This window comes from Sarcophilus harrisii, chromosome 4, assembly GCF_902635505.1.
Source record: "Sarcophilus harrisii chromosome 4, mSarHar1.11, whole genome shotgun sequence".
NCBI lineage: Eukaryota > Metazoa > Chordata > Mammalia > Dasyuromorphia > Dasyuridae > Sarcophilus > Sarcophilus harrisii.
Genome location: NC_045429.1, coordinates 144,594,031 through 144,618,931, shown reverse-complemented (window position 1 = coordinate 144,618,931; position 24,901 = coordinate 144,594,031). Strand labels below are relative to the sequence as shown.

Here is a 24,901-nt window from a genome sequence, read left to right as displayed (position 1 = left end):
AAATTGAAATTAATCAAATTAATGTTATCAAAGCTAGCACCATGCGCCAATTTGGGACAGGAATAGAAGACCTAGGTATTTCAAAAGACATTTTCTAAAAGTAGTGGAAAATTTAGCTTCTGATCTTATTCAAAACAACAGTTCTTATTGAAAACTCTTAGGATCGATGATTTTATTTTGTACAAGTTAGACGAATGGAAACATCCAGCACCATCTATACTTTGACTTCATAGGAGACCTCTAGTGGCCATTACCAAAGAGTTTTACATATTTCAATTTCAGAATTATTAGGATTCAGTCACAATCAAGAAATCTTTGGCCATAACTGTGGCATCTGAGTACAGAGCTTGGCAAAGATATTGATTGCTTCACCACAAAACATGGAAATGCCCACATGGGAGAGCTGTCTTTGATGAAACACAGGTCTCATAACAGATATTGTTTTTGTTTTTGTTTTTTTTATATCCCTGTCCATGGGCTTTTTGTCCAGAGTTAGACTTTGCAAGTCATATTCCCTCCTCCTCTTCTTCCAGTAAAATATGCAAGTTGAGAGACTATGTGAGTATTTGACAACCATTAATACTACATAGTAATAAACTAACAAAGCCCATTTAAGTAGAGGGGGCATAATTTGGCTAAAAGAAAAATCTCATATTTTTCACCCCATTTCATGTTTTTAAAATTGTACTTTCTACACTTTTAGGTTTAATAAGATATAAAGTTGTGGTGAATGTAAAATGTCATTTAATTCAATTCATCAAATATTTATCTCATAAGATCATATTTGATTCACTTCAACAATGTGACTCTATGTAGCAGACACTGGTAATACAAAAGCAAAAATAAAACTATCCCTGCTCTCAAGGAGTTTATATTCCACTGGGGAGAGGGAAAGTACAACATGTATGCAGATCAATAACTGTGTGTGTATTCAAAGTAATGAGGCAGGTAGATGGCACAGTGGACAAAGTTCTTGGTCTGGAATCAAAAAGACTTGAGGTCAAATCCAACTTGAAACATTTACTAGTTATGTATTAGTGTACTAATTGTGTACTAGTTTCCCTTATTGCAAAATAGGATTAATAATATCCTCTACCATGCAGAATTGTTATAAGGATCAAATGAGACAATATTTGTAAAGTGGTTAGTCCAGTGCCTGGCATGTTAAAAAAAAAAAAATTAAAAGTAGCTCAGGAAGATCAAAACAGATAAAAGCCATTGGCAAAAAAGATAACAGCCAGGAGATGGATAGAGAGCTATCAGCAAGAAAAATTGCCTGAGGTCTTAGGAGTTTCTCCCTCCCAAAATCCACAAAACTGCTTTTATATTCTTCTTGCCCAAAGGGCCTATAGCTAGATTGCAGATTAATCCACCTAAATGAGCAAAATTAACTTATGCTACTCCAGATCTACTTCACCATTTCCTTGCTTGAAACAATCCTGGGTAGTGTGCTAATAGGGAATTCATGACTCCTCATTTTTACCTGAATCTTTTGCCTTCCCTTTGGGACCCTCTGAGACAAAGGTTAAGAAGTGGGAATTAGAAAGTCTTTGATGGGGAAGTGCTGGTGGGCCAGTTTGAATAGAACAAGAGCACAGAACTAGAGACAAGGTGAAGAAGTTGAAAGGCAAATTTAGGTTCCATTTTTTAAATTAAAGCTTTTTTATTTTCAAAACAGGTATGGATAATTTTTCAACACTGACCCTTGAAAAACTTTGTGTTCCAAATTTTCTCCTCCTTCCCCCTTCCCTAGATAGCAAGTAATCGATGTTAAACATGGTAGAAATATATGTTAAATCCAATATATATATATATAGATAGATAGATAGATAGATACAATTATCTTGCTATACAAGAAAAATAAGATCAAAAAGGAAAAAAATGAGAAAAAAAACAAAATGTAAGCAAGCAACAACAAAAAGAATGAAAATACTATGTTGTGATTAACATTCAGTCCCCACAGTCCTCTCTCTGGGTGCAGGTGGATCTCTTCATCACAAGATCATTGGAACTGGCCTCAATCATCTCATTATTGGAAAGAGTCACATTTGTCAGAATTGATCATCTTATAGTCTTGTTGTTGCTGTGTATAATGATCTCCTGGTTCTGCTCATTTCACTCAGCATTAGTTCATGTAAGTCTCTTCAGGCCTCTCTGAAATCATCCTGCTGATCATTTCTTACACAACAATAATATTCCATCACATTCATATATCATAACTTATTCAGCCATCCTACAACTGATGGGCAGCTGCTCACTTTCAAATTTCTTGGCATTACAAAACAGCCTTCCACAAACATTTTTGCACATGTAGGTCCTTTTCCCTCCTTTAAGATCTCTTTGGGATATAAGCCAATAGAAACATTGCTGGATCAAAGGGTATGCACAGTTTGCTAACTTTTTGAGCATAGTTCCAAATTGCTCTCCAGAATGTCTGGATATATTCACAATTCCACCAACAATGTATCAGTGTCCCAGTTTTCCCACATCCCCTCCGACATTCAGCATTATCTTTTCCTGTCATCTTAGCCAGTCTGAGAGGTGTGTAGTGGCATCTCAGAATTGTCTTAATTTACATTTCTCTGATGAATAGTGATTTAGAGCATTAGGTTCCATTTTTGAAAAATCTTAACAGTTGAGGCTATCTATAGGATAAATGCAAGTGAGTCATATGAAATAAGACAAGAAACATAGGTAAAATTCATTGTGGAAAGTTTTAAATATCCAGCTGATAAATTTATATTCTATCCATAAACAGTAGGGAACCACTTGAGTTATTAGTAAGGAATTGGCAGAAATATGGAGTTTCTTCTTTCTCCTCCTTCTTCTTCTCCTTCCTCCTCCTCCTCCTTCCTCTCTTTCCTCTCCTTTCCCTTCCCCCTTCTCCTTTCCCTTCTCTTCTTTCTCTTTCTTTTTCGCCTCCCCCTTCCTTCTCCTCCTCCTCTTTCTCCTCCTTTTCCTCTTCCTCCTCCTCATTCTTCTCCTCCTTTTTCTCTTCCTTCTTCTCTTTCCTTCCTTTCTCCCTTCCTTTCTTTTTTTTTTTCTTTTTTTTCTTTTTTTAGTTTTCTTTTATTCCCCACAAAGGGAATTTCTGTTGAGGGACTTGCACATCAGCAATCTCTCCACCAGTTATGTTCTTAGAGAATGTGTTGTGACATACCCAAAATTCCAAGCGGGCATGTTAGAAGCAAGATTTGCTCCCAAATTTTCCTGACTCTGATTCCTTCCACTATGCAGCATTAATTCGCTTTATAGCTTTGTGGAAGACAAATGAGAGCTGCTTCCAAGTCTTATTTCACGATTCTCTTCACATAGTTTCCATTCCAGTTAAAGTGGCCTGTTAACAGCTACTTGTGCATTACATTTCATCTCTCACCTCATGCTGGGGCCACCCAAAGGAGAATATATATAAGCATCTCACACTAAGATTCAGTAAACCAACTTCACAAATATAAAATGTGTGTAATGTCTAAAGCAGATCCTCTGAAACAGAGCTAAGCCATTGAGAACCATCAGTTAAATATGAGTTAAGAATGTGATGTGACCATCACAAATATCTAAAACAATTCTAAACTGCATTGTAGAATAGCATCTAGAACAAAATGTTGTACTCTGCAGAAAGAAAAGGTGGGAACTTTTGTTAAAAATATTTTTTTCTAGAGCAGCTAGATGGCATGGTGGATTGATACTTAACACTTCCTAACTGCGTGATCCTGGGCAAGTCTCTTAACCCCAATTGCTTCAGAAAAAAAAAAAATCCCAGTGCCTTCATTTTAAAGAGACACAGGCAGCTACATGCCATAGTGGATAGGGTGTCAGACCTGGAGTCAGGAAACTCTTTCTAATTTCAAATCTGACCTCAGATACTTACTAATTCTGTGACTGGACAAGTCACTAAACCAAAATAAGATGGAAAAGGAGATGGCAAACCACTCTGGTATTTTTGTCAAGAAAATCCCAAATGACATCAGGAAAAGTATAACATAAGTGAAACAAATGAACAGAAGCAGCAAAACGAGATCTAGAGAGGGAAAGAGCCATAACCAGTAACATAACCAGTAGCAAGTGAGTAGGTTTTAGAATGTAGGACTGGTTCCCAGTATAGGTCTGACAAAGCTGGGGCATTTGATAATAGGGTTTTCCTTGGGGGGAGGGGAATAATGAGGACAAGAAGATTTGAGAAAATTATCTATTTTGATCCATAATTAATATATCTCAGAAATTATAAATGATAGCAGTCCTGGAACCTGAAACAAATTAGGAAAAGCTAGTGAAAATATGAGCAACAAGTGATCTAGAATTGTAATTAAAATGTTGATGAGCTATTTTGCAATTGAGTGCTAATGCAGCACTGTGTCATGCTAATTGCCATCATGTGTGTGGTGCCCCGTCACTGCCAAAAAGGCAGAACTTTAAGATTTTTTTTTCCCTTTGAGCCTGAATTAGTATGCTTTGTGACTATGGGCTCCCATGTTGCAAGAATGGATAAAACTAATCACTGACTCATTGAATTCCATCATTTGTAGCTTAGCAGTTATTTGATGTAACTGAACATTGGTAGAAATGCTTTTTAAAATAGTGCATTACCCAAAATTGGAGTGACTTCAGTAACTTCATCCCAGTCTCCAAAGGACATTTGTGTTTTATAGCAAAGGTTTATTCACAAAGAGTGCCTGGCATGCAGATTGCATCCTTTATTTGAAATTATAAAAGAATCATCTAACAGTGGCTGGTGGTTAAAAAAAAGGGGGGGGGGAACCCTAGGCAAGCAAAATTTCATGAGAAATAGAGGGTCAAATGGAAAGAAGAGTCATCCAGAGACAGCCAGATTTCTTGGTAATAATCACATGTCATCGAAATCATCAAGTAACTTCCTTTTAAGAACTCTTCTTGTTGTACCATTCTGTTCTCTGGCTATGAATACGCTGTAATTCATAAGAAAGCAATGACAAGATTCTATTGGTTCACCAAATATTGCTCACTAGACAGGGAAATGATTGTTTACAAGCAAATAACCAAGAACTACAATTGTTCTTATTCTTTGTGGGAAAATTGTACCAAGAATGATTTAGCAGCTTTCAACCTTCCCCTCCACCCTTTTGCCCTCATCAAAAATGTTCCAGTTTTTAAAATATCACTATATTGGGGGCTTTCTAGAGCCCCCAAGTTGGGGTGACAAAACATACCGTGCTTTCCAGAACCCCTATGCCAGGGTGACTAAAATATACCATCTTAGTGGAGAAGTGACGAAGTGAGATTCCTGAAGATGGTGGAAATATGGGGTCCATTTATTCCAAGGCTTTCCCCCTTATATACTCTAATACTCTTATGTAACCAAAACAACACTGGTTATGCGCTAAATATATGCTGTGCACATGGGACCACATAAACAACTTGTTATTGTATATAGTTTGCCACCTGGTATCACTCTTCCACCTGTTATCACTCTGCTTCAATCACAACACTGGTTGTCATCGCCCACTGACTTCTCAGGAAGGCTGAGAGCCCTTAGGGGCTTTCTAACAATGGAACCAGACATTGTTAGCAGGTTTCCTCTGGGCTAAAGGATCTTATACCTTGCCCAGAGTTCCCCCACTGTCTGTGGCCCTCTACAACTATGTTTCTAAGGTTGTCATGTGTCTATTTCCAATTTTCCTGGGCTCATGGACCCAGGGATGTATGAGTACGTGTTTTGATATCTTCTGATTCTGAGTGTGCAACAAGTCCTATTTATGTGGATCAGAAGCCAACTGATGAACTGACATGCTTCTGGAAGTGGCTGTGTCTAAAGAGAATGAGTGGGAGGATGAGGTGACATTTTAAGAAGTCCCTCAATTTGTGATTTATTGATCTAGAGAACTCCATATGGGGGAAACCCTCTCTACAGATGCAGATCAGTAACTGTTCTACTACTTATTATCTTAGAGAAATGACTAGAGGAACTGAGAGGCCAGAATCATACAACTAATATGTGTTAAAAGTAGCACTTGAACCCAAGTCTTCCTGACACTGAAATTCTATCATATATGTCATGCTGCTTCTCATAGGAAACAGGATATAAATATGAAAGTGTTTTTATTAGAAAAAATAACAGGAAGATTAAAAATTAATCAGGGCTGTCTTGAAAAAGCCCCAATCACAACAAAAGGAACTTACAAAAGAAGTTATATTGGGAGTCAAAAGAAAATAAAAGTATGGACAGGATCACTGTTCAGGATAGATAAGACAATGATAAAGTTTGACAGAGAGAAAGTGGAATGATTCAACTCCAATTTTGCTGGGGGAAAAGAGCTTTTTCTACAAGAAGAAACTGAGATAAATATAATCACGCTGAGGATGTAAAGAATTGAGCTGAGAGCTCAGTAGTCAGTCTCCAGTCAGTAGTCAGATCCAAGTTTGAGTCTCATATGAATCATAATGTCTGATAGTTGTATTTTGCTTTATAATTTACAAATTCTTACCTGCTTTCTTTTCTTTGGTTCTCATGGAAACTCCAAAGTATACAGTAGATAAGGAAGGTGAGGCACAGGGAGTTTGAGTAATTCACCCAAGGTTACATAGCTAATAAGCAGAAAAACTAGTGTTTGAATTCAAGCCTTCTTTTTTTTTTTTTTAATTAAAGCTTTTTATTTCAAAATATATACATGGATAATTTTCAGCATTCACCCCTACAAAATCCTGTGTCCTAATTTTCCCCTCCCTTCTCCCACTCCCTCCCCCCACCCCCCCCCAGGCAAGTGAGCCAATAAATGTTAAACATCTGCAATTCTTCTCTACATATTTCCACAAATATCTTGCTGCACAAGAAAAATCAGATCAAAAAGGAAAAAAATGAGAAAGAAAAAAAAATGCAAGCAAACAACAATAAAAAGTGAAAATACTATGTTGTGGTCCACATTCAGTTCCCACTGCCCTCTCTCTGGGTGCAGAGAAATCTGCCTTCTAAATCCATGCCTTCTAACTGTGAATCTTTTCCTCTTTCCATTATATCAGGAGGTCATAGGATGATTTGATCTCAGGAAAACAGAACTGAATAATGCACGAAGTTCACAGATTTTCTGAGAGGTCATTTTTTTATTCTCAGATATACGATGCCAGTCCTGTCTTAAAGCTTCCCCTAAATTATTTGCAGCAGGACAGTTCCTGCCATTTTCAATAGCATTAATAAACAAACAGCTGTCTCTAAGTAGCAGAGGATAAATGCAAAAATGCCTAACAAGGAGATGAATCCAAGATAAGTGAGAAGAGTAGCCAGGTTCTTTAAATTCCAAAATACTAAAATAATTTAGGGATATAATTGCTCAATTTTGTCAGTGAGTTGCTATCAGAACTGGGAGGAGCCTCACTCCTCCTTGCCACATGGGAGGGAATCTTCCACCTGAAGGCACTGATGTTCTGACTTGTGATTGCTTCTCCTAGACCAGTATTTCTGAAAAGTCCCAACCAAAATGCTTCACCTCACTTTCTCCTCTCCAGAACTCTCTTCTATAGCTTTGTCCACTAACTTGCCTAGAGTACTCAATTAAAAATTGTAGCAGAGGGTTCTGTGATGAAAGAAGTGAGAGAGAGAGAGAGAGAGAGAGAGAGAGAGAGAGAGAGTGTGTGTGTGTGTGTGAGTGTGTGTGTATAAAAGATAATGGTATGGTTTGACAGATGGATGGATATATTTGATATGGAAGAGTAAGAGATCCAGGATGATACAAGCTGATATCTGACTGACTGGCTTCAGTGCCCTGAACCATTATAGAAGAGTTCTCAACTTCACTATGGTTGTTGGCTTGACATTACCACATAAAACCAACAACACTTATTAATAGGGGATATTAATATCAGCCAAGCAATTTATGTGGACTTCTTTACAGGATACATCTGTTTTATCACAATTAACAAAAAGTAAGATCTTTCCTGATTTCTTTTTACCTTGGTGTAGACAGAGGGAGACTGCTGCCTCAAGAATTCCTGCATATCCTTGTCAGATTATCTACTTTCTCCATTTATATTCTAAGGAGCAACCCAGAATTCTACATCGAGTGAAAACCCAATATATATAAAATGCTTAGCAAACTGTTACATTCTGGCATTTCCAAACAAAAACCATATTGATTCAAGGTATTTCCAAAAGGTATCCCTTTCTTTTTTCCTTTTTCCCCCTTACTTACTGATTATGGCTTATTAAAGGCTAAGGGTTTGCCTGCAGCTTTGCTCTTTATTTGATATTTAATTAGTTGCTTTGTTGATGGTTATTTATGTTAACCTATCCACATGAGTATTTGATTTATCTCATCTATCTGGACATTCTTTCTGTGAAGATCCAGCACAGACCCAGCCTATGCAATTCTTGTCTATGTCCTCTGAGAAATTTACCAAAAACACCCATCCAATAAGCTAGATGGCTTTTCTTGGTTTCCTTCCCCCCCCCCCCCAAAAAAAAAAAAAAACCCAGCTTTTATTTTATTCCAATTAGAAAGTTTTAATTTTGTCCTCCACCTTGCCATTCTTTGATTTCTCCTGGAATTATAAGAATACTCATGAGATAATTCATACTGTAAAAGGTTAAGACATTTAACATGAAACAAATCTGTGAGAAGTTTAACTGTGTGGTTTATTATTTTTTTCATAGTTTGTTTCATGTCTATATATAGAATCCACTATCACTGTTACACTGCTTGAATAGATTTTTAAGAATGAAAAATTTCCTTTTCTGTGTAAGAAAGATAGTAAATAAGATTTGGAAATAATGTTATAAGAATGATCACATATTCCTATTCTCATAACATTTCTTTTAGTTTAGTTTTTTTTTTTATTTTAATATTTTTGTGGTTTAAATTGTTATTGATATATTTTCTTTTTTCATAATCATAATTTTTCCTTGTATCCCTTTCCTAACTCCTTTCATAGAACAATCCCATATAACAAATAATATTTTAAGGGGAAAAAATAGAAAAAATAAGCAAAATCAGTCAGTCTGAATATATGTGTAATACATCATACCCACAGACCTTCCACCTCTGCAAAGGAATGGAATGGAGATGTCTTCTCATATCTGTTCTTTAGAACCATGAATATACTTTGTTATTTTGCAACATTTGCTTTTTAATATTTATATTATCAAAAAATTATTTTAAGTACATGATTTCTTGTCTTTGCTTACTTCACTCTATATAGATTGTCTAAATCTTTCCATGCTTTTCTGTAAATCATTATTTGTCATTTTTAATACATTTATTTACCACAATTTGTGTAGCCATTCCTCCTATCAATCAGAACCAATTTTGTTTCTAATTCTTTGCTATCACAAAAGTTGCTACTATTAATATTTTGGTGGTTATGGGGACTTTCTTGACTTCCTTGGAGTATAAGCCTAGTAGTGGAATCTGAGACACTATTCTTATTTTAAATGAAATTTTAAGCTTTTTTTTCTTTGTGAAACACTTCATTGAAGAAAATGTCTTTTAAACCTAATAACTTCCAATTTCAGTAGATACTTAATTCATTCTCTTTATTATGTCCTCTACATAAATATTTAGATACAGCTTGCCCATTTCTTGGATATTTATACATATGGCAATAAACTCCTAGTTTTCTGCTAGCCTTGTCTTTTATATGAATGACATTTGGCAAACTTCTAAGAATGCCTCCCTAGAGATTAATGTATCCGTGTACATTTTCTACCTCTGAAATTTTTGTCAGGAATCTTTCTGTCTACTATTCAGGTTAAGAAAAGTCAGTAGCTATTCCCTAGATGAAAAACCAGTCCATGAATTTCTGTATTTCTTCTAACCTCATATTCTCCTTGACATGATATGCTGAAACAACCATACTCTTTCATGTAATCTGGTCCTCTGAGGAACTTTGGCAGATCATTTTAGCATTTATTTTCTTTTATCATGTCTTTGGTTCTTTAATTTCAGAACCAATTTCTTTTTTATAAAACATGTGTCTGTCTGCTTAGGGGAAAAAAAAAAAAAAAGAGAGGTGATCAAGAACAGTTTAAGTACCAAAGAGAAACCAAAGCGGGGCAATGTGCAGTAAGTGAAAGACATGTCAGGAAAGCTAAAACAGGAAGAAAAGAGAAGATTGGGCACATTTAGCAGTGTTAGCAAAGAATTTTCAGATACAGGTGACTGAAGCAAATTGCCTGTCAAGAGATTCATTTCATAACTAGACCAGTGATGTAGAACAGCAGCCGCCCAGTGCACATCCATGCCGCTGGACCTTATCTTTAATGGCCCCTAAGCCAGGCTTCAGGAATGACAGTACTACACTCCCAAGTAACATTCACATCCTTTGGGAATGACAGACAAAGGAGGTTAACTCTGCTTGCCACCCTTTCACGTTGTCACATCCAAACCATCAGTCAAAACACTGAACTGAAAAGGAATAATGGAGGTTGGGAAGAAACTGAAGGTAGTAGCTTCTGGGGGATAATTGGAAAGGGGGGATTCGATTTATCTTCAGTATCTTTTCTGCAATAGTTGGTTAAAATCCAAATTGAGAATAATGAGAAGAAAAACTGATGCAGAAACCATGAATTCATCATTCTCTACTCAGGAGTCAGCCTTTTGAATTAGGAAGTCCAAGAAAATACACTTGGAAAGTAAGTTACCACCATCCTTATGAGTCTACATGAGTAGAATACAGGTATTCTGATAGTTCTTCCTCTATGTTGCTTAATCAGGTTTCTACTTGATACATTGCAGCAGTTACTATTTAGTGAGCTGATCCCCAGCCTAATTTAATAGTTACCTTATACAATGAATATTCCCTCAAAGACAGGATAAATTCTATATACTCGCTCCCTTATGCTGTTGCAGAGCTATGTCTCATTGACCCAAGAGGTCCTACAAAGCACACCATTGTGTGATAGATGGCTCTCACAAAGAGAATGGATAGGGAAGTGATGTCCTTAATGGGGACTGTGAGAATAAAGGCAGAAGTAATATCCTTAATGGACACCATGAGATTAGAGGCAGAAGCAAAAACATACTAAATTCAGTGTTCCATTTAACCTTCTCCCAACCACTAATAGGCCTATACCCCAAAAAAAGATTAAAGAAAGTAAATGACTCATATGTAAAAAATATTTATAGTATCCCTTTTTGAGGTGGCAAAGAACAAGAGCACCCATCAATTGGGGGAATGGCTGAACAAATTATGTTATATTAATTTAATGGAATATTATTCTACAGTGAGAAATGATGAAGAGAATAGTTTCAAACAAAAACTACAGGCTTATATAAAATGATGGAAAGTGAAGTGAGCTGAAAGAAAAGAATACTTTTTACCATATCAACATTAATTATTATTTTTATTTTTCAAGATTTTAAAAAATTAATATGTCCCTCCCACTACCCATCTCCTTTACTGATCAAATTTGTTTAAAAGTCCTCAAAATATATCTACATAGTCTGGAAAAACAAATTCCCACATTTTCCATATCTGGAGATAAATATCTACATGTTAAATGTATCAATTCTGTCTGGAGGCAAGTGCTATGTTTCACCTTTAATCTTTTAGACTGGGGGTTTATCATTGCTTTGAGAAGTTCTAAAGTCTTTCAAAGTTGTTTTCTTTGTAATGTTATTATCATTATATAAGTTTTGTTTCTTTGTTTTAGATCTTCTCACTTCATTCTACATCAATTCACAAAGGTCTTCTCAGTTTCCTCTGAAATTGTCTGTTAAATCCATTTCTTATTATATAGTAATATTCCATTACATCTCTATAACACAATTTTATTTATTTGTTTATTTTTGGCTGAGGCAATTAGAGTTAAGTGACTTGCCCAGGGTCACACAGCTAGGAAGGGTTAAGTATCTGAGGTCAAATTTGAACTCAGGTCCTCCTAACTTCAGGGCTGGTGCTCTATCCACTGCACTACCTGTATACACCTATAACATACTTTCTTTAGGAATTTCCCAAAAGGAGGATACCCCCTTAATTTCCAGTTTGAGGTTACCATGAAAAGAACTGCTAAAAATATTTTTTGTATTTATAGATCTTTTTCATTTTTTAAAAATTCTTTAAGGTATAGGTCTAGTACTAATAGAGCTGCACAGACTGATATCTTTCTCAGCATAGTTCCCAATTGTTTTCTTGAATGCTTGTACCAATTCATAGTTCCACTAACAATGGATTATTTCCCATGGACTTTCCAACATTGGTCATTTTCCTCTTGTCATTTCTGTGAAGCAGATGTGAACTGGAACCTCAAAGTTGCTTTGATTGTGTATCTCTAATTATTAGTGTTTTAATGCATTTTATCATGATTTTTGATAGCTTTGATTTCTTCACTTTGTAAGAATAGGCATGTTATTACTGGTCCATTGACTATAGTAACAACAACAAGGGGGGAAAAACTTTGAAAGTATTAACAATTGTAATGCAATGCCAAAAATGATTCCATAGTACTCATGATAGGACTAATTCATGTTAATCACCAGGTGATTGACTAAGAAGGTAAAATGAGACATATCTTAGACATGGCTAATTTGGGAATTTGTTTTGCTTAACTGTATATTTGTTATAAGGATTCTGTTTTTGTTTTATTATTCTTCCCAATTTGAAGAATATGGGAGACAGAAGGGGAAGAATATAAGTTGAAAAAGGTTATTGAAGAAAAATAATTTAATTTTAAGAGAATAGAGGCGAAAGCAATATTTTTAATGAGCACTGTGATTTATTTCCAATCAAGCTTTCAAATCCATGCTTTGCCCCTGGTTTGGCCTTGCTCAGTTTAGGCCATTGTCTAGGATAGAGAGTCTAAGGCTGCTGGCTCTAAGGTAAATCCAACCCCTAACTAAGCAGATCCCCGAGACAAAAACTCTAACAATAGCTCAGTGAATAGTGTTTGTGTGTTGCTGGGGTGAGGGTTAAGGGGTTGGAAGTAGGAGGGATCATTAATAAGCCAGGGATGAAGTCACTGGGTAAACAGCCAACCGTAGAAGGGAAAAAAAAAAAAAAAAAAACCACAACAGCACTCCTACTAAAGAAGGGGAAAAAAGGTAATGCAAAAGTGTGTGTGTGTGTGTGTGTGTGTGTGTGTGTGTGTGTAGAGGTTTATTCTAAATCAGTGCAAAGATTAGAAAAGAAACAGAAGAATCATTTTAAGCACCTACAAGAAAAGGACCATGTCTTATTCTTCTCTACACCATTCTCAGCACCCAGCAAAGAGTGTTCACTTATCTATGTGATAGATGTTTACAAAGATATTTGAATGAATGTATGATTGAATATATAAGATATATGAAGATATAAACAAATAAGCAAATTATTGTACATCAATTTGGTTTTGTCCTCCAAAAGAGGAAGGAAGGAAGGAAGGAAGGAAGGAAGGAAGGAAGGAAGGAAGGAAGGAAGGAAGGAAGGAAGGAAGGAAGGAAGGAAGGAAGGAAGGAAGGAAGGAAGGAAGGAAGGAAGGAAGGAAGGAAGGAGAAAGAAGAGAAGGAGGGAGGGAGAAAGAAGAGAAGGAGGGAGGGAGGGAGGGAGGGAAGGAGGGAAGGAAGGAGGGAGGGAGGGAGGAAGGAGAGGGGAAGGAGAGAAGGAAGGAGGGAAGGAAGGAAAGAGGGAGGGAAGGAAGGACGGAAGGAAAGAAGGAAGGAAGGAGGGAAGGACGGAAGGAAGGAAAGAAGGAAGGAAGGAGGAAAGGGAAGGAGGGAGGAAGGAAGGAAGGGAGAGGAGGGAGGGCGGAAGGAAGGGAGAGAGGGAGGAAGGTTTGTTAGGTGTGTTTAGGGGGACTTTAAAAAATCATTTACCTGCCTTTTACGTGTCCAGCTTTCTTGCATTCTTAAACTCATTTTCTAAATGGTCGTGTCCTGGGGAACCAGAAGGCAGTACTCAGGTTCACTGAACTAGAACCGCATCTTGATACAAACAGATCTGGGACCTACTGAAAGAGTTATGTACTTGGCAATAACAACACCTCCAGTTCAGACAGAAAGCACATCTGTGCCTCATTGATAATGTAATAACCTACATTACACTTTTGGCGGAGAACACCTGTGCAAGGCCCAATGAGTCAGCCCTGGGCAACCATTTTGATGGAGGTGATATTAACAGCTCTCATTAAAACTGATGACTATAGCTATGCCCAATAGCACTGCTGTAGTGAGGCGTCTGTCAGCATTTTCATTACAGACCTTGATTTTTAGGAGTTTATAATTCAACCATCAAAACCAGCTTTGCATTGAACTGAAACATTAAAAAAAAAAAAAAACCCTCTCATATTAGGAATTGGTTTAAATTTTTTGAATTATTAAACTTGGTGGCTGCATAGTCACACATTTCTACATACATCTTGTGTCTTGGATGCTATTATTTCTTTGCTAATTTAAAAGAAATTAAGTGTTTCAGTTAATCCATTTTGTAAAGTTTTATTTACTTTTGTTTATATATTCTAGAAGATGTAATATAGATTGAGAAACAATATGGATACATGGAAGATGACTATGATGTCAAGAAAACCTTAGTTCAAATCCTTCCTTTCACTTGCTGTACAACAAATCATTTAATACCTCAATGTACTCAGGCAATTCCCTAAAACTATATTATGGAACCCTTGCCGATCTGTTTAAGTGAAGGAATTTTCCACACTGGAAATTTCAAACTGGGCATCTTTGTCTCCTTTTTTTTCCCAGCCAGACCTATGTTTTCATCAGTAAGATGCTCCTGATGAGGAACACCTTGTAATAATACAAATCTTTGCCAACTCTGAAATTTATAATCTTAGAGAATTACCTAGAGTACCAAGCAGTTATCATTTATTTTCTGGTCTCTCTGACTCTATCCCCTCTACAATTTGGCCTTGAAAAAGAGCCTTGAATCACTTGTGTTAACAAAAAAGTTCTGATAAGTTCACAAGCATGGGAATTTTTCATGCTTTCTATAGATATCTTGATTTAAAAAAAAAATTCAGGGTTTCACAGAATCTATTCTCTTTGGTTTTACGGAGAATCTCGATATCGTGAAATTCAATCCAATACAGATTTCTGTAATCCCCTTTCCTTTGAACTTGCAGCCTCCTTTTAATCATTGCTATAACCTAAATGCATATTTCTCCCAAAAAATACTTTAAAAATACAAAATACCATCCCTAATGTATAGCCATAACTTTTATTTGTTAAAATTCTGGCTTGGGTGAGTATAGTAGAACTAAAAAGATCTGGGTTCAAGTTTTGTCACTGACACATATTGGCAATTACTTAGACTTCCATTTCTCTGAGCAAAACTCAGTCAGATAATTAGCTAAGAGGCTGGCCTGAATGGGTATAGGGAGGTCCTCACCACTGAAATCACACAAGTCCTTATCTTTATTTCTAGTTGGGAGAAGGATAATTCTAATAGATCTTCAACATAGGCCTACATACATATCTGAAGCTCTCTTAATAGTTGTCTTTAAAACAAATCCTCTTTATAGAGCAGTTATTGTGACAACTGCCTCTTACATCTCATGTAATCCTATTCTTTCCAGAACAGATTCTGTGTTATTCTCTTGATGATGGTCCTGGGAATAGGGGGAAGAATGATTAGGATTATAGCTATAGAATTGTAAGGCACCTCAGAGACCATCTCGTCAATCACTTCATTTTACAAATAAGGAAACTGAGGCTCAGAGTAATTACTGGACTTGCCCAAGATGTCAAAAAGGAGGGGAGAGGACAGGAGAAAGGGAAGGAAGAAAAATTTGAACCTGGTAAAGGAAGTAAGAAATGAAGAGAACATACTAAGACAAATGTCACCTGCTTCCAAATTCTTAGGTCAAGCCTGGTATATATACATGTCTATCTGTTCTAACTTACTGACTGATGTTTCTATTTAAGAAGCATTATCTATGAATTCTGTGAAAGAAAGGTGAATATATGTTAATAACTTGATGAAAAATGAATAATCAAATGAATAATTCATTAGTCAAAGAGTCAAATTCAGAATGTGTCAAGTTAATGCAACAGGGCATTATATTGTCATTAAGAATGACAAGTATGAGGAATTTGCCATAATAAAAAGAGGTCCATCCAAAGTCATTCAAAGTGAAGAGTAGATTTTAAAATGATGTGTGAACACTGAATTATGTAAAAGATTTGTTTGTAAATCATAAGGATAAGAAAAGGCTGTAGAGTTCACTGTTATTGCTGCTTTTGATGTTACAGATGTTTCCTTTTTGTTAATGATATTGATTAAATTCATAATAAAAATATTAATAGCCAATTTTCTTTGTGTAGCAGGTAAACTCCTTGAGAACAAAGAAGGCTTTTTCTTTCATGTTTGTATCCCCAGTGCCTAGTACCTTGCTTTATAGTTGCTTGATAGAATAGAAGAATAGCTGAAAGAGACTTTAGTAGCTGTTTTGTTCAATCCTCTTTTGTAAAAATGAGGAAATTGAGGTCCAAGGAAATTAAATGACTCAGCCAAGCTCATACACAGGCCAGAGAGGGACTTTCCTCTGCCTCTAAAGTCAATGTTCTTTCCACTGTTCCTTGATGCTTGTTGGATTTGATTGGTATATAAACTAGAATCTGTTGCTTCTATTTATGCAATCTTCACTGATGGATCAGTAATCTGAGAATAACCTTTCAATGCTTTTAAAGGATTAGTATGCAATCGTTTTGAAACTGAGACAAGTGGAAAGGAGGATAGAAGTAGAGAGGTCTTCTGGAGTAGGTGCACTTGGGAAGAAGCCCACCCCAAATTGAAATCACGATGCTATATGGATAGAGTGGGTGGGGAAGAATGTATACCCTGAATTTCTGGTCCTCAGGTAAAACCCCAGTTGTCCCACAAAACGTTGTGAAATGTTAACAGACACTTCAAATGGATAATCAGTTGATTCACTGAAGAAGTCAATTAATAGTCATTGAAAAAAAAATGTTAATTATATTCCCTCACATCCTCCCCATGGAAAAATTTTCCCCTCTTGACCCCTTTTTGCCAAAAAATATTTATGCAAACCCAAGTATTTTGTTATATAAAATAAGTATACAAATCAAACATACTGATAATAAATCATATTTTTGCAACCTCCACATTCAGTTATGTGACCAGATATGGGTTTGTGATCCATGGCTTAAGAAGCTTTGCTCAATATGATACACACACATGAAAATCTTGACTCCCAAACCCAAAGGTATATTATGACTATAAAATGTCTTAGATATTTATTTCAGCCCTCATGGGAGAGTTTGGGGGATCAGATGTAATGAAAATAACATAGCATATGTAGTGAAAATGAAAAATCAAATCAGCTGCTTCTTGGTTGCTAAATTTGGCCAAATTGTGGCTGTGGATGGCAACAGATGTTTCTGTTTCCTCCTTACTATTTTTCAAATCACAGATATTTATTTTCTATTGTAAAATTCTAAGTCTTTGAAAAGTCATTTCTTGAGGCTGCATCATAAGATTATTGTAGCATACATTCCGTAGCTGGATGACTTCACTTGAAAACTATAACTCTCCCTTGCTTTTTCATTATTTTGAATTCAAATTGAGACTATTTTTTTAAACCAGGCCCCTCTTATTTGGGGTCTAGACTTTGCAGTTTTTCTAAAATCAGAATTACATCCAAACTTTCCCAGAAGAATACTAATGAGAATTAAATTTTGCAAAGATATAATTTCAGAATAATTTCTTCCTATTCACAAATGGAATTTATTGATTATGTCTTTTCATATTTTGTCTAAGTCTGATATCAGAGAAAATGTCTTGAATTTAGAGTCAGAAAATCTGAAATTGAGCCTTGACTAATGCATGCCAATTGTGTGAGCTTGGAAAAGTTGCTTAACCTCTACTCAATTTCTTCATTTATAAATTGAGGAAAATACTCATATATGCTACAGGTTATTTTAGGATAAAATAAAGTAATATGGGCAAAGCACCGGATACTTAGAAGATTTTATTTAATCTGGAACAGAGATAGAATCTGTGATTTTACTGATATATGGAACTCGAAACTCTAGTGAGGAAATTCTCTCTTACAATTCAAATTGGAATTTTCTTTTGTTTGTTTGTTTTATTTTGAAAGGCATTTGGAGATAAGTGATTTGCCCAGGATAACACAGCTGGTAAATGTTGAGTGTCTGGGACTAGATTTGAACTCAGGTCTTCCTGACTTCAGAGATGGTATTCTATCTACTGTGCCATCTAGTTGCCCCTCATATTGGCATTTGCTTACAACTTATATTCTTAGAAAATTGCCAAAAATTTCTGAGAAGTTAAGTAACTTTCCCAGGATCAAACAGCCAACATCAGAAGTGGGCCTGGAACTAGAATGATTTGGACTAATGGGTATCAGTTTTCTCATCTGCAAAATGGGGATAATAATAGCACCTATCTCAAATAGTTCTGAGGTTAAAATGAGAAAATTTGTTACAACTTTTTGTAAACTTTGAAATGCTATATACGTGAGATTGTTAACTGTTGCTACTTTTATTGATATCCATCTTTTCATCTTTTATTTCAATAGAATTCAGATAGAAAATCACTACTTGGCTCTGATTTTTTTTATAGTTAATGTTCTGTGGATTGATAATTAGATAACTGTTTTTATGAAATTGAATAAAATTATTGAAATATATCTAGAAGTATCTTTATGATAATTCCAGTAGCACAGAGGATCACGGGATTGAATATATACCCTTTGTTGAAAATTATTTTGATTTCTTCAACCAAGTCTCTCTATTTTCAAAATTTTTCTGAAATGGAAACTTCTATTAAAATAGTGGATTGGGCTTTATTCTTCTTATTGTTGTTGCTGCTGCTGCAATTATTGTTGTTTTTATATGTCTGGCCCAGCATCATATAGCTTTTATGTGCTAGAAGCAGGCCAGCCCTCAATCTATCCACTTATTTTGAATAATGCACACTTTGAAATTCAGGAACAATCCCATTATTACAAATATCAGGAAACACTCATGCTGTTTTGCTCTAATGAAATGTTGCTACATTAATTACATTGCAATACTTACTCCATTGCAGAAATGGAGACATTGGTCATTGAATATTGTATACAACATTAGATACAATCAGCATATTAGGTAATTTTATTTAAACATTTTCTCTTTCTTCTTTGTTCTTTGTTACAAGGGAAAGCTTGAATTGGTAAAGGATAAGAATATTTTTGGTATAAATACAATGATAAAAATCAACAATTTTAAAATTAAAGAAAAATATTACATTGCTGAGGATCACTGGCATTTATCTAGCCCTTTAACATTGAAAAATCACTTTATGTATCTTACTTAATTTGGCCCTCACAACAATTCTATGAGAGAGGTACTATATATTTATCCTTGTCTTACTGATGAAGAAACTGAGGTTCAAAGAGGTGAAGTCCTAATTTTACAACTAGTCAATTCCTGAGGCAAGATTTTAAATCATGTATTTCTGCTTCAGTGTTCAACAGCATGTACTACTATTGGAGGACATGACATCTATCAATATTGATAGTCTTGCTATAAATGAAAATAAGACGATATAAGGAAGGATTGGTTAGAAATATATCTCACATGATTTCCATGGAAAGGCAAATAAAGGAAAAGGCAGAATTGGTTTCCTAGCATTCTTTTTTTTTCTCAGTAATATTTTACTTTTCCAAATACATGTAAAGATACTTTTCAACATTCATTTTTGTAAGATTCTGTATTCCAAATGTTTTTTCACTTTCCTTTCCTTACCTCACCCTCTCCAAGACAGCAGGCAATCTGATATAGATAAAATGATTCACCATCATTTTAAATATATTTTCATTTTTGTCATGTTGAAAAAGAAAAATCAGAACAAAAGGGGAAAAAAACAGGAGAAAAAAGCAAGCAAAGAAAAGCTGAAAATACTATACTTTGATCCACATTTAGTCTCCATAGTTCTCTCTCTGGATGCAGATGGCATTTTCCGTTCCAAGCCTATTAGAATTGCCTTCAATCACTGCATTGCTAAAAAGAGTCAAGTCCATCCATTACAGTTGATCATCACATAATCTTCTACCATTTTCAAAGACAACAAAAAACAACACTTTGTGGGATACTTGCTCATTCTGCCTTTATAGTACTTATTCAGAAAAGCAAAATATCATTATGAAGATCACCATTCATCATCATCATCATCTGTCCCAGAAAGACAAAGAAACAGGGAAACTCTATGAAGACCTCCACAGAATTTTCTGAATTAAATCAATATATACACTAAAAGTCTGGGACAGAGTTCATTGCCCAGAGTCATTCAATTGCTTATAATATTTTCAGCCATAGTTAGGTTTTTTAAAAAATGAATAAAATTATGGAACAAAAGCCCATGTTTTTAACTTGATCTCAGAAGAGTTAAAACTAAAGATCATTCAAAAGGCAGTGGAGGTAGCTGGACATGAACAGGCAGCAATAATTAAATAAGGAATGGCTCAGGAAAAGTAGTGTATATGTTATCATCAGAGGAATTTATTATTGGAAAAAAAGGTTGTAGCAACCAATGATGAGAGCAAGAGAATGCTGATAAACTAAGAGCATGAATGTTTCATCACTATGTTCAGAACCAAAGGCTAAGAGCCCCCAGCATATTGGACAGACTCCCTATATTAGATTTATAGGAAAACATAAACAAGAGGCCCCTAGGAAAGATAAGTTACAATCCACCTTGTTAGAAAATGTCCAAGTCAGTAAGATCAAAGTAAAAAGCTTGTTCCATATACCAAATTTACACCATTGATCCCAGCAGAGAAAGAGCTCTTTGAGAACTGGACAGTCATGCATTTACAAACACTAATTTAAGAACATTAAGGCCTATCATGTTAAATTAATTTCTGAACATCGCTGTGAGGAAGTCTTGGAATAGTTTACCTTTAGTCTTCTTTGAGCCAAGAAAACAATGAACTAGAACTACATTATTTTAATTTGAAAACTAACTATATTCAATTAATCAAGCACACCACTGGGACTAGTTTGAATGAAGGAACTTTTTAATCACTTTTTAACAATTTTAAGAAAGTTCAATTTTATTTTTAAACTTGCTGGGATATATCTCCCAGCCCTGATTTAAAGCCTGAGAACCTAAGGAGGAAAAAATGCCTTTTCTGTCAAGGGATTATATTGTACATTAAGTATTTGGAATGAACCCCAGATAGGCCTCAGGAAGCAGTTACTACATCTCAACTTATCATCCCAACAGCGATTTGTTTTTAAAGTTGATAATCCCCAAGGCTATAATAGTGTCCCACATCTGCCATGAATTGAAAACAGATCCACATTAAAAAGCATTACATCAGTATTGTAGATTCATTAGAACTGAGTCAATGGGAAGTTAAAGTACATTTCTACATATGGCCTGATAGGAACACAAGCAATTCATTTCATGGAGGAGCAAGATTGCCCGGTACGTAGGTTATACATTTTCATTCTTAACACTGCTTTATGCCTGGCTTTTTGACATTTTAACAGAGACATCCAGAAGTGGGGCTACCCTGGGACACAGGTATAAAATTATTCAAATATCTAAGGGTCTCTTAGAACTAATAGGTCAGAAGAGCTTGTAGGTTTCAAATGTCTTGTTTTGTTTTTTTCACCTAGGAAAATGCTTGTTTTAATTATATAATATATTCTTCAAGCAATTAAAATATTTAGATAAACAGGAAAACCATGGCATTGTTAAAATCAAAGCCTTTCTAATTCCTGTTATGTATGAACTTTTTAAACTATTTCCACATTTGCTAGCAGTTCTGGGTGTATCTAAACCAGTGTAGTTAAGGTCAGGGACCAGAAAAGGGACAGCATTAAGTGATTTGTATTCTCTAATTCATCACCACAATGGTTTTCTTAAATGGTTGCTGGACACTTCTGATTATATTTCCATTGTGTTTCAAATGTGTTTTCAAATAAGACAATTGCAGTAGTCTGTGAGTTGTTTTTTTTTTTTTTTTTTTAAGAGAAGAAAAAAAAGAAAAGAAAAATTTATAGTAAATTAAGTAAAAGAAAGACTCCTGCAGAAAATCTGGAGACCTATAAAAGATATTAATCAATGTGAACTCTAGACCAGCTGAAAAGGTACCGGTAGCTTTGGTGCCCTCTCTCCTCCAGGATCCTTGAGTGGCAGTATGATTTTATAGAGAATGCTGGACCTGGATCTGCAAGAACTGAGTTCAAATCCTGCCTCAGATATTTAGCTTTGTGCTTCTGAGCAGGCTATTAGTCTTACAGGATGGAGGTTTCCTTATCTATAAAATAAGAATAGCAACACCTTCCAGGAATTGTTGAGAAGATGAGCAGAGAAATGTATATGCTTTATACATCTGAAAATGCTACTGTGTACCTGAAAATGCTAGGTATCAGCTACAAAGATAGCTTTTTTGTCTCATTTAGAATCAAACAGTTGTACCAAATGAGGAAGATTTTCCAATCTTAGCAATACTATCTAAAAGTTTATCAGTGCCTTGCTGTGATGTTAATGACAGCCAAAATGCTGTTCTGAAATGTGAACTTTTTAGTGATAACAAATCAGCTCAAAAGTCTTGAGAATCCCAGAAAAGCTCATAAAGAAAACCAATCAATTTAGTTTTTCTCAGTGCTTTTTCATTTTATTTGGATCTGTCCTAGAAAAGGAAGGAAGGAAGGAAGGAAGGAAGGAAGGAAGGAAGGAAGGAAGGAAGGAAGGAAGGAAGGAAGAAAAGGAAAAGAAAGGAAAGGAAAGAGGAAAGGAAAGGAAAGGAAAGGAAAGGAAAGGAAAGGAAAGGAAAGGAAAGGAAAGGAAAGGAAAGGAAAGGAAAGGAAAGGAAAGGAAAGGAAAGGAAAGGAAAGGAAAGGAAAGGAAAGGAAAGGAAAGGAAAGGGGAAAGGAAAGGGGAAAGGAAAGGAAAAGAAAGGAAAGAAGGGAGGAGGAAGGAGGGATGGAAGGAAGGAAGAAAGGGAAGGAAGGAAGGGAAGGAAGAAAGGGAAGGAAAGAAGGAATGAAGGAAGGAAGGGAAGGGAAGGAGGAAGGAAGGAAGGGAAGGGAAGGAGGGAAGGAAGGAAGGAAGGAGGGAGGGAAGGAAGGAATGAAGGAAGGAAGGGAAGGGAAGGAGGGAAGGGAAGGAAGGAAGGGAAGGAAGGGAAGGAGGGAAGGAGGGAAGGGAAAGAAGGAAGGGAAGGAAGGGAGGGAAGGAAGGAAGGAAGGGAAGGAAGGGAAGGAGGCAAGGGAAGGAAGGGAGGGAAGGAAGGGAAGGAGGAAAGGGAAGGAAGGGAAGGAAGAAAGGAAGGAAGGGAAGGAGGAAAGGGAAGGAAGGGAAGGAGGGAAGGAGGGAAGGAAGGGAAGGAAGGGAAGGAGGAAAGGGAAGGAAGGGAAGGAAGAAAGGAAGGGAAGGGAAGGAGGAAAGGGAAGGAAGGGAAGGAGGGAAGGAGGAAGGGAAGGAAGGAAGAGAAATAAGGAAGGAAGGAAAGAAGGAGGGAGGAGGGAAGGAAGAGAAGGAGGGAAGGGAAGGAAGGGAAGGAGGAAGGAGGGAAGGAGGGAAGGAAGGAAGGAAGGAAGGAAGGAAGGAAAAGGAGGGAAGGAAGGGAAGGAAGAGAAGGAGGGAAGGAAGGGAAAGAGGGAAGGAAGGAAGAGAAGGAAGGAAGGGAAGAAGGGAAGGAAAAGAAGGAAAGAAGGAAAGGAAGGAAGGAAGGAAGGAAGGAAGGAAGGAAGGAAGGAAGGAAGGAAGGAAGGAAGGAAGGAAGGAAGGAAGGAAGGAAAAAGATTCCAAAAGCACAAAGGCTGTTCTCACTACACGTGTTTCTCTTGTTTTCAGAAGGGGAAAAAAAAATACATTCAGAGTCCGAGCAGGACTTTTGGCTGGTAATATTTTCTGTGCAATTGCCAAAATGCAGTTCTAACTTGACTGGTTGCCGACGGTTCTTGAAAGGGGGAAGCTTCCTCAAATGCCAAGATTTGACTCTATGCTGTGTCATGGGACTCTGCCCTCTTAATCCTAACAAGACAGAGGTTTCTTTTAGAAGGATTAGTAGCACATTTCTGTTTTCTCAGCTAGAGGACAAAATGAAATTTATTGATCAAATTAGGCGGGAGAGAGAATTTGGAGACATAAACAGCCCAACTCCTCTTAATAGAATCATGTGATATCTTATATTAGGTGTGATGGCTGTTTGAGTCTTTAATTCTGAAGACATAATAAGAATTAGTGTTGATTGGTATCCAGATGGGGAATTTGTGTAAATACATCTGTACATTTCTATATCCATAATATACTAACCACTCCTTCTCTGATTTTCCCCTTGTCATCAAAAATGGTCTTTTTATTTTAAAAGTCACCTTGTGCCTCTTAAAAATGTTACTGCTCATTCTGTTTTGTTGCATATTTATTTGCTTATGTGTTTTATCTTCCTGGCTAGATTATAAATTTTTCCAGGTCCTGATTTTTTCTTTACCTTTGTATCTTCCTCAGTGCCCAAAATAGTATCTCATACATACTGGGTACCTCCTTAATGTTTAATATATTTGAATTTGGTTTTGGTTGAATGTTTTATCAGCTGAAAAATAAATAGTTTTCTACTAGAGAAAAATGTCCTTCCATTTCTGAAATATCTGGGTTACTTAAGTAGTTTTCTGTCCATGAATACTAGTGAAAAGTATGATAAGAAGACCTAGATTTAAGTCCTACCTCCTTCATTGTGTGACTCTGTGAACTATCTGAGTTTCAGCTTCCTAATCTTAATTTACCTGCTTCAGTTTCTTCACAGTGATATTAAGATGCTGATATTTCTCTCTTTTACTAAATATTGTAAATATATATATATATATATAGTAAAAATGGGTTAGAATGCCTCAATCCTGATCATATTTTTCAAGCTATTAAGCATTTCAAGCTTTGGATACATAGGGAAAGAGAAGGAAAAGAGAACGGTATTGCAGAGAGCATTGCAGAGCAAGTGTAATCTATACAGAAGTGAGGAAGTAAGAACAGG

General features: G+C 36.0%; 1 protein-coding gene across 4 annotated transcripts in view; it reads left to right on the top strand.

Moving 5' to 3' along the window:
* SASH1 (SAM and SH3 domain containing 1) overlaps window positions 1-24,901 on the top strand; it is a 378,674-nt gene that overhangs the window by 69,632 nt on the left and 284,141 nt on the right. The window contains exon 1 of one of the 4 annotated variants that reach the window (XM_031968399.1): window positions 21,313-21,348. The exons of the other annotated variants lie outside the window; for them this stretch is intronic. Within the exon in view, the coding sequence (XP_031824259.1) occupies window positions 21,328-21,348 (21 nt within the window). The 5' untranslated portion in view covers window positions 21,313-21,327. Of the gene's footprint in view, window positions 1-21,312; window positions 21,349-24,901 lie in introns of those variants that run through there. 4 annotated transcript variants of the gene reach the window in all.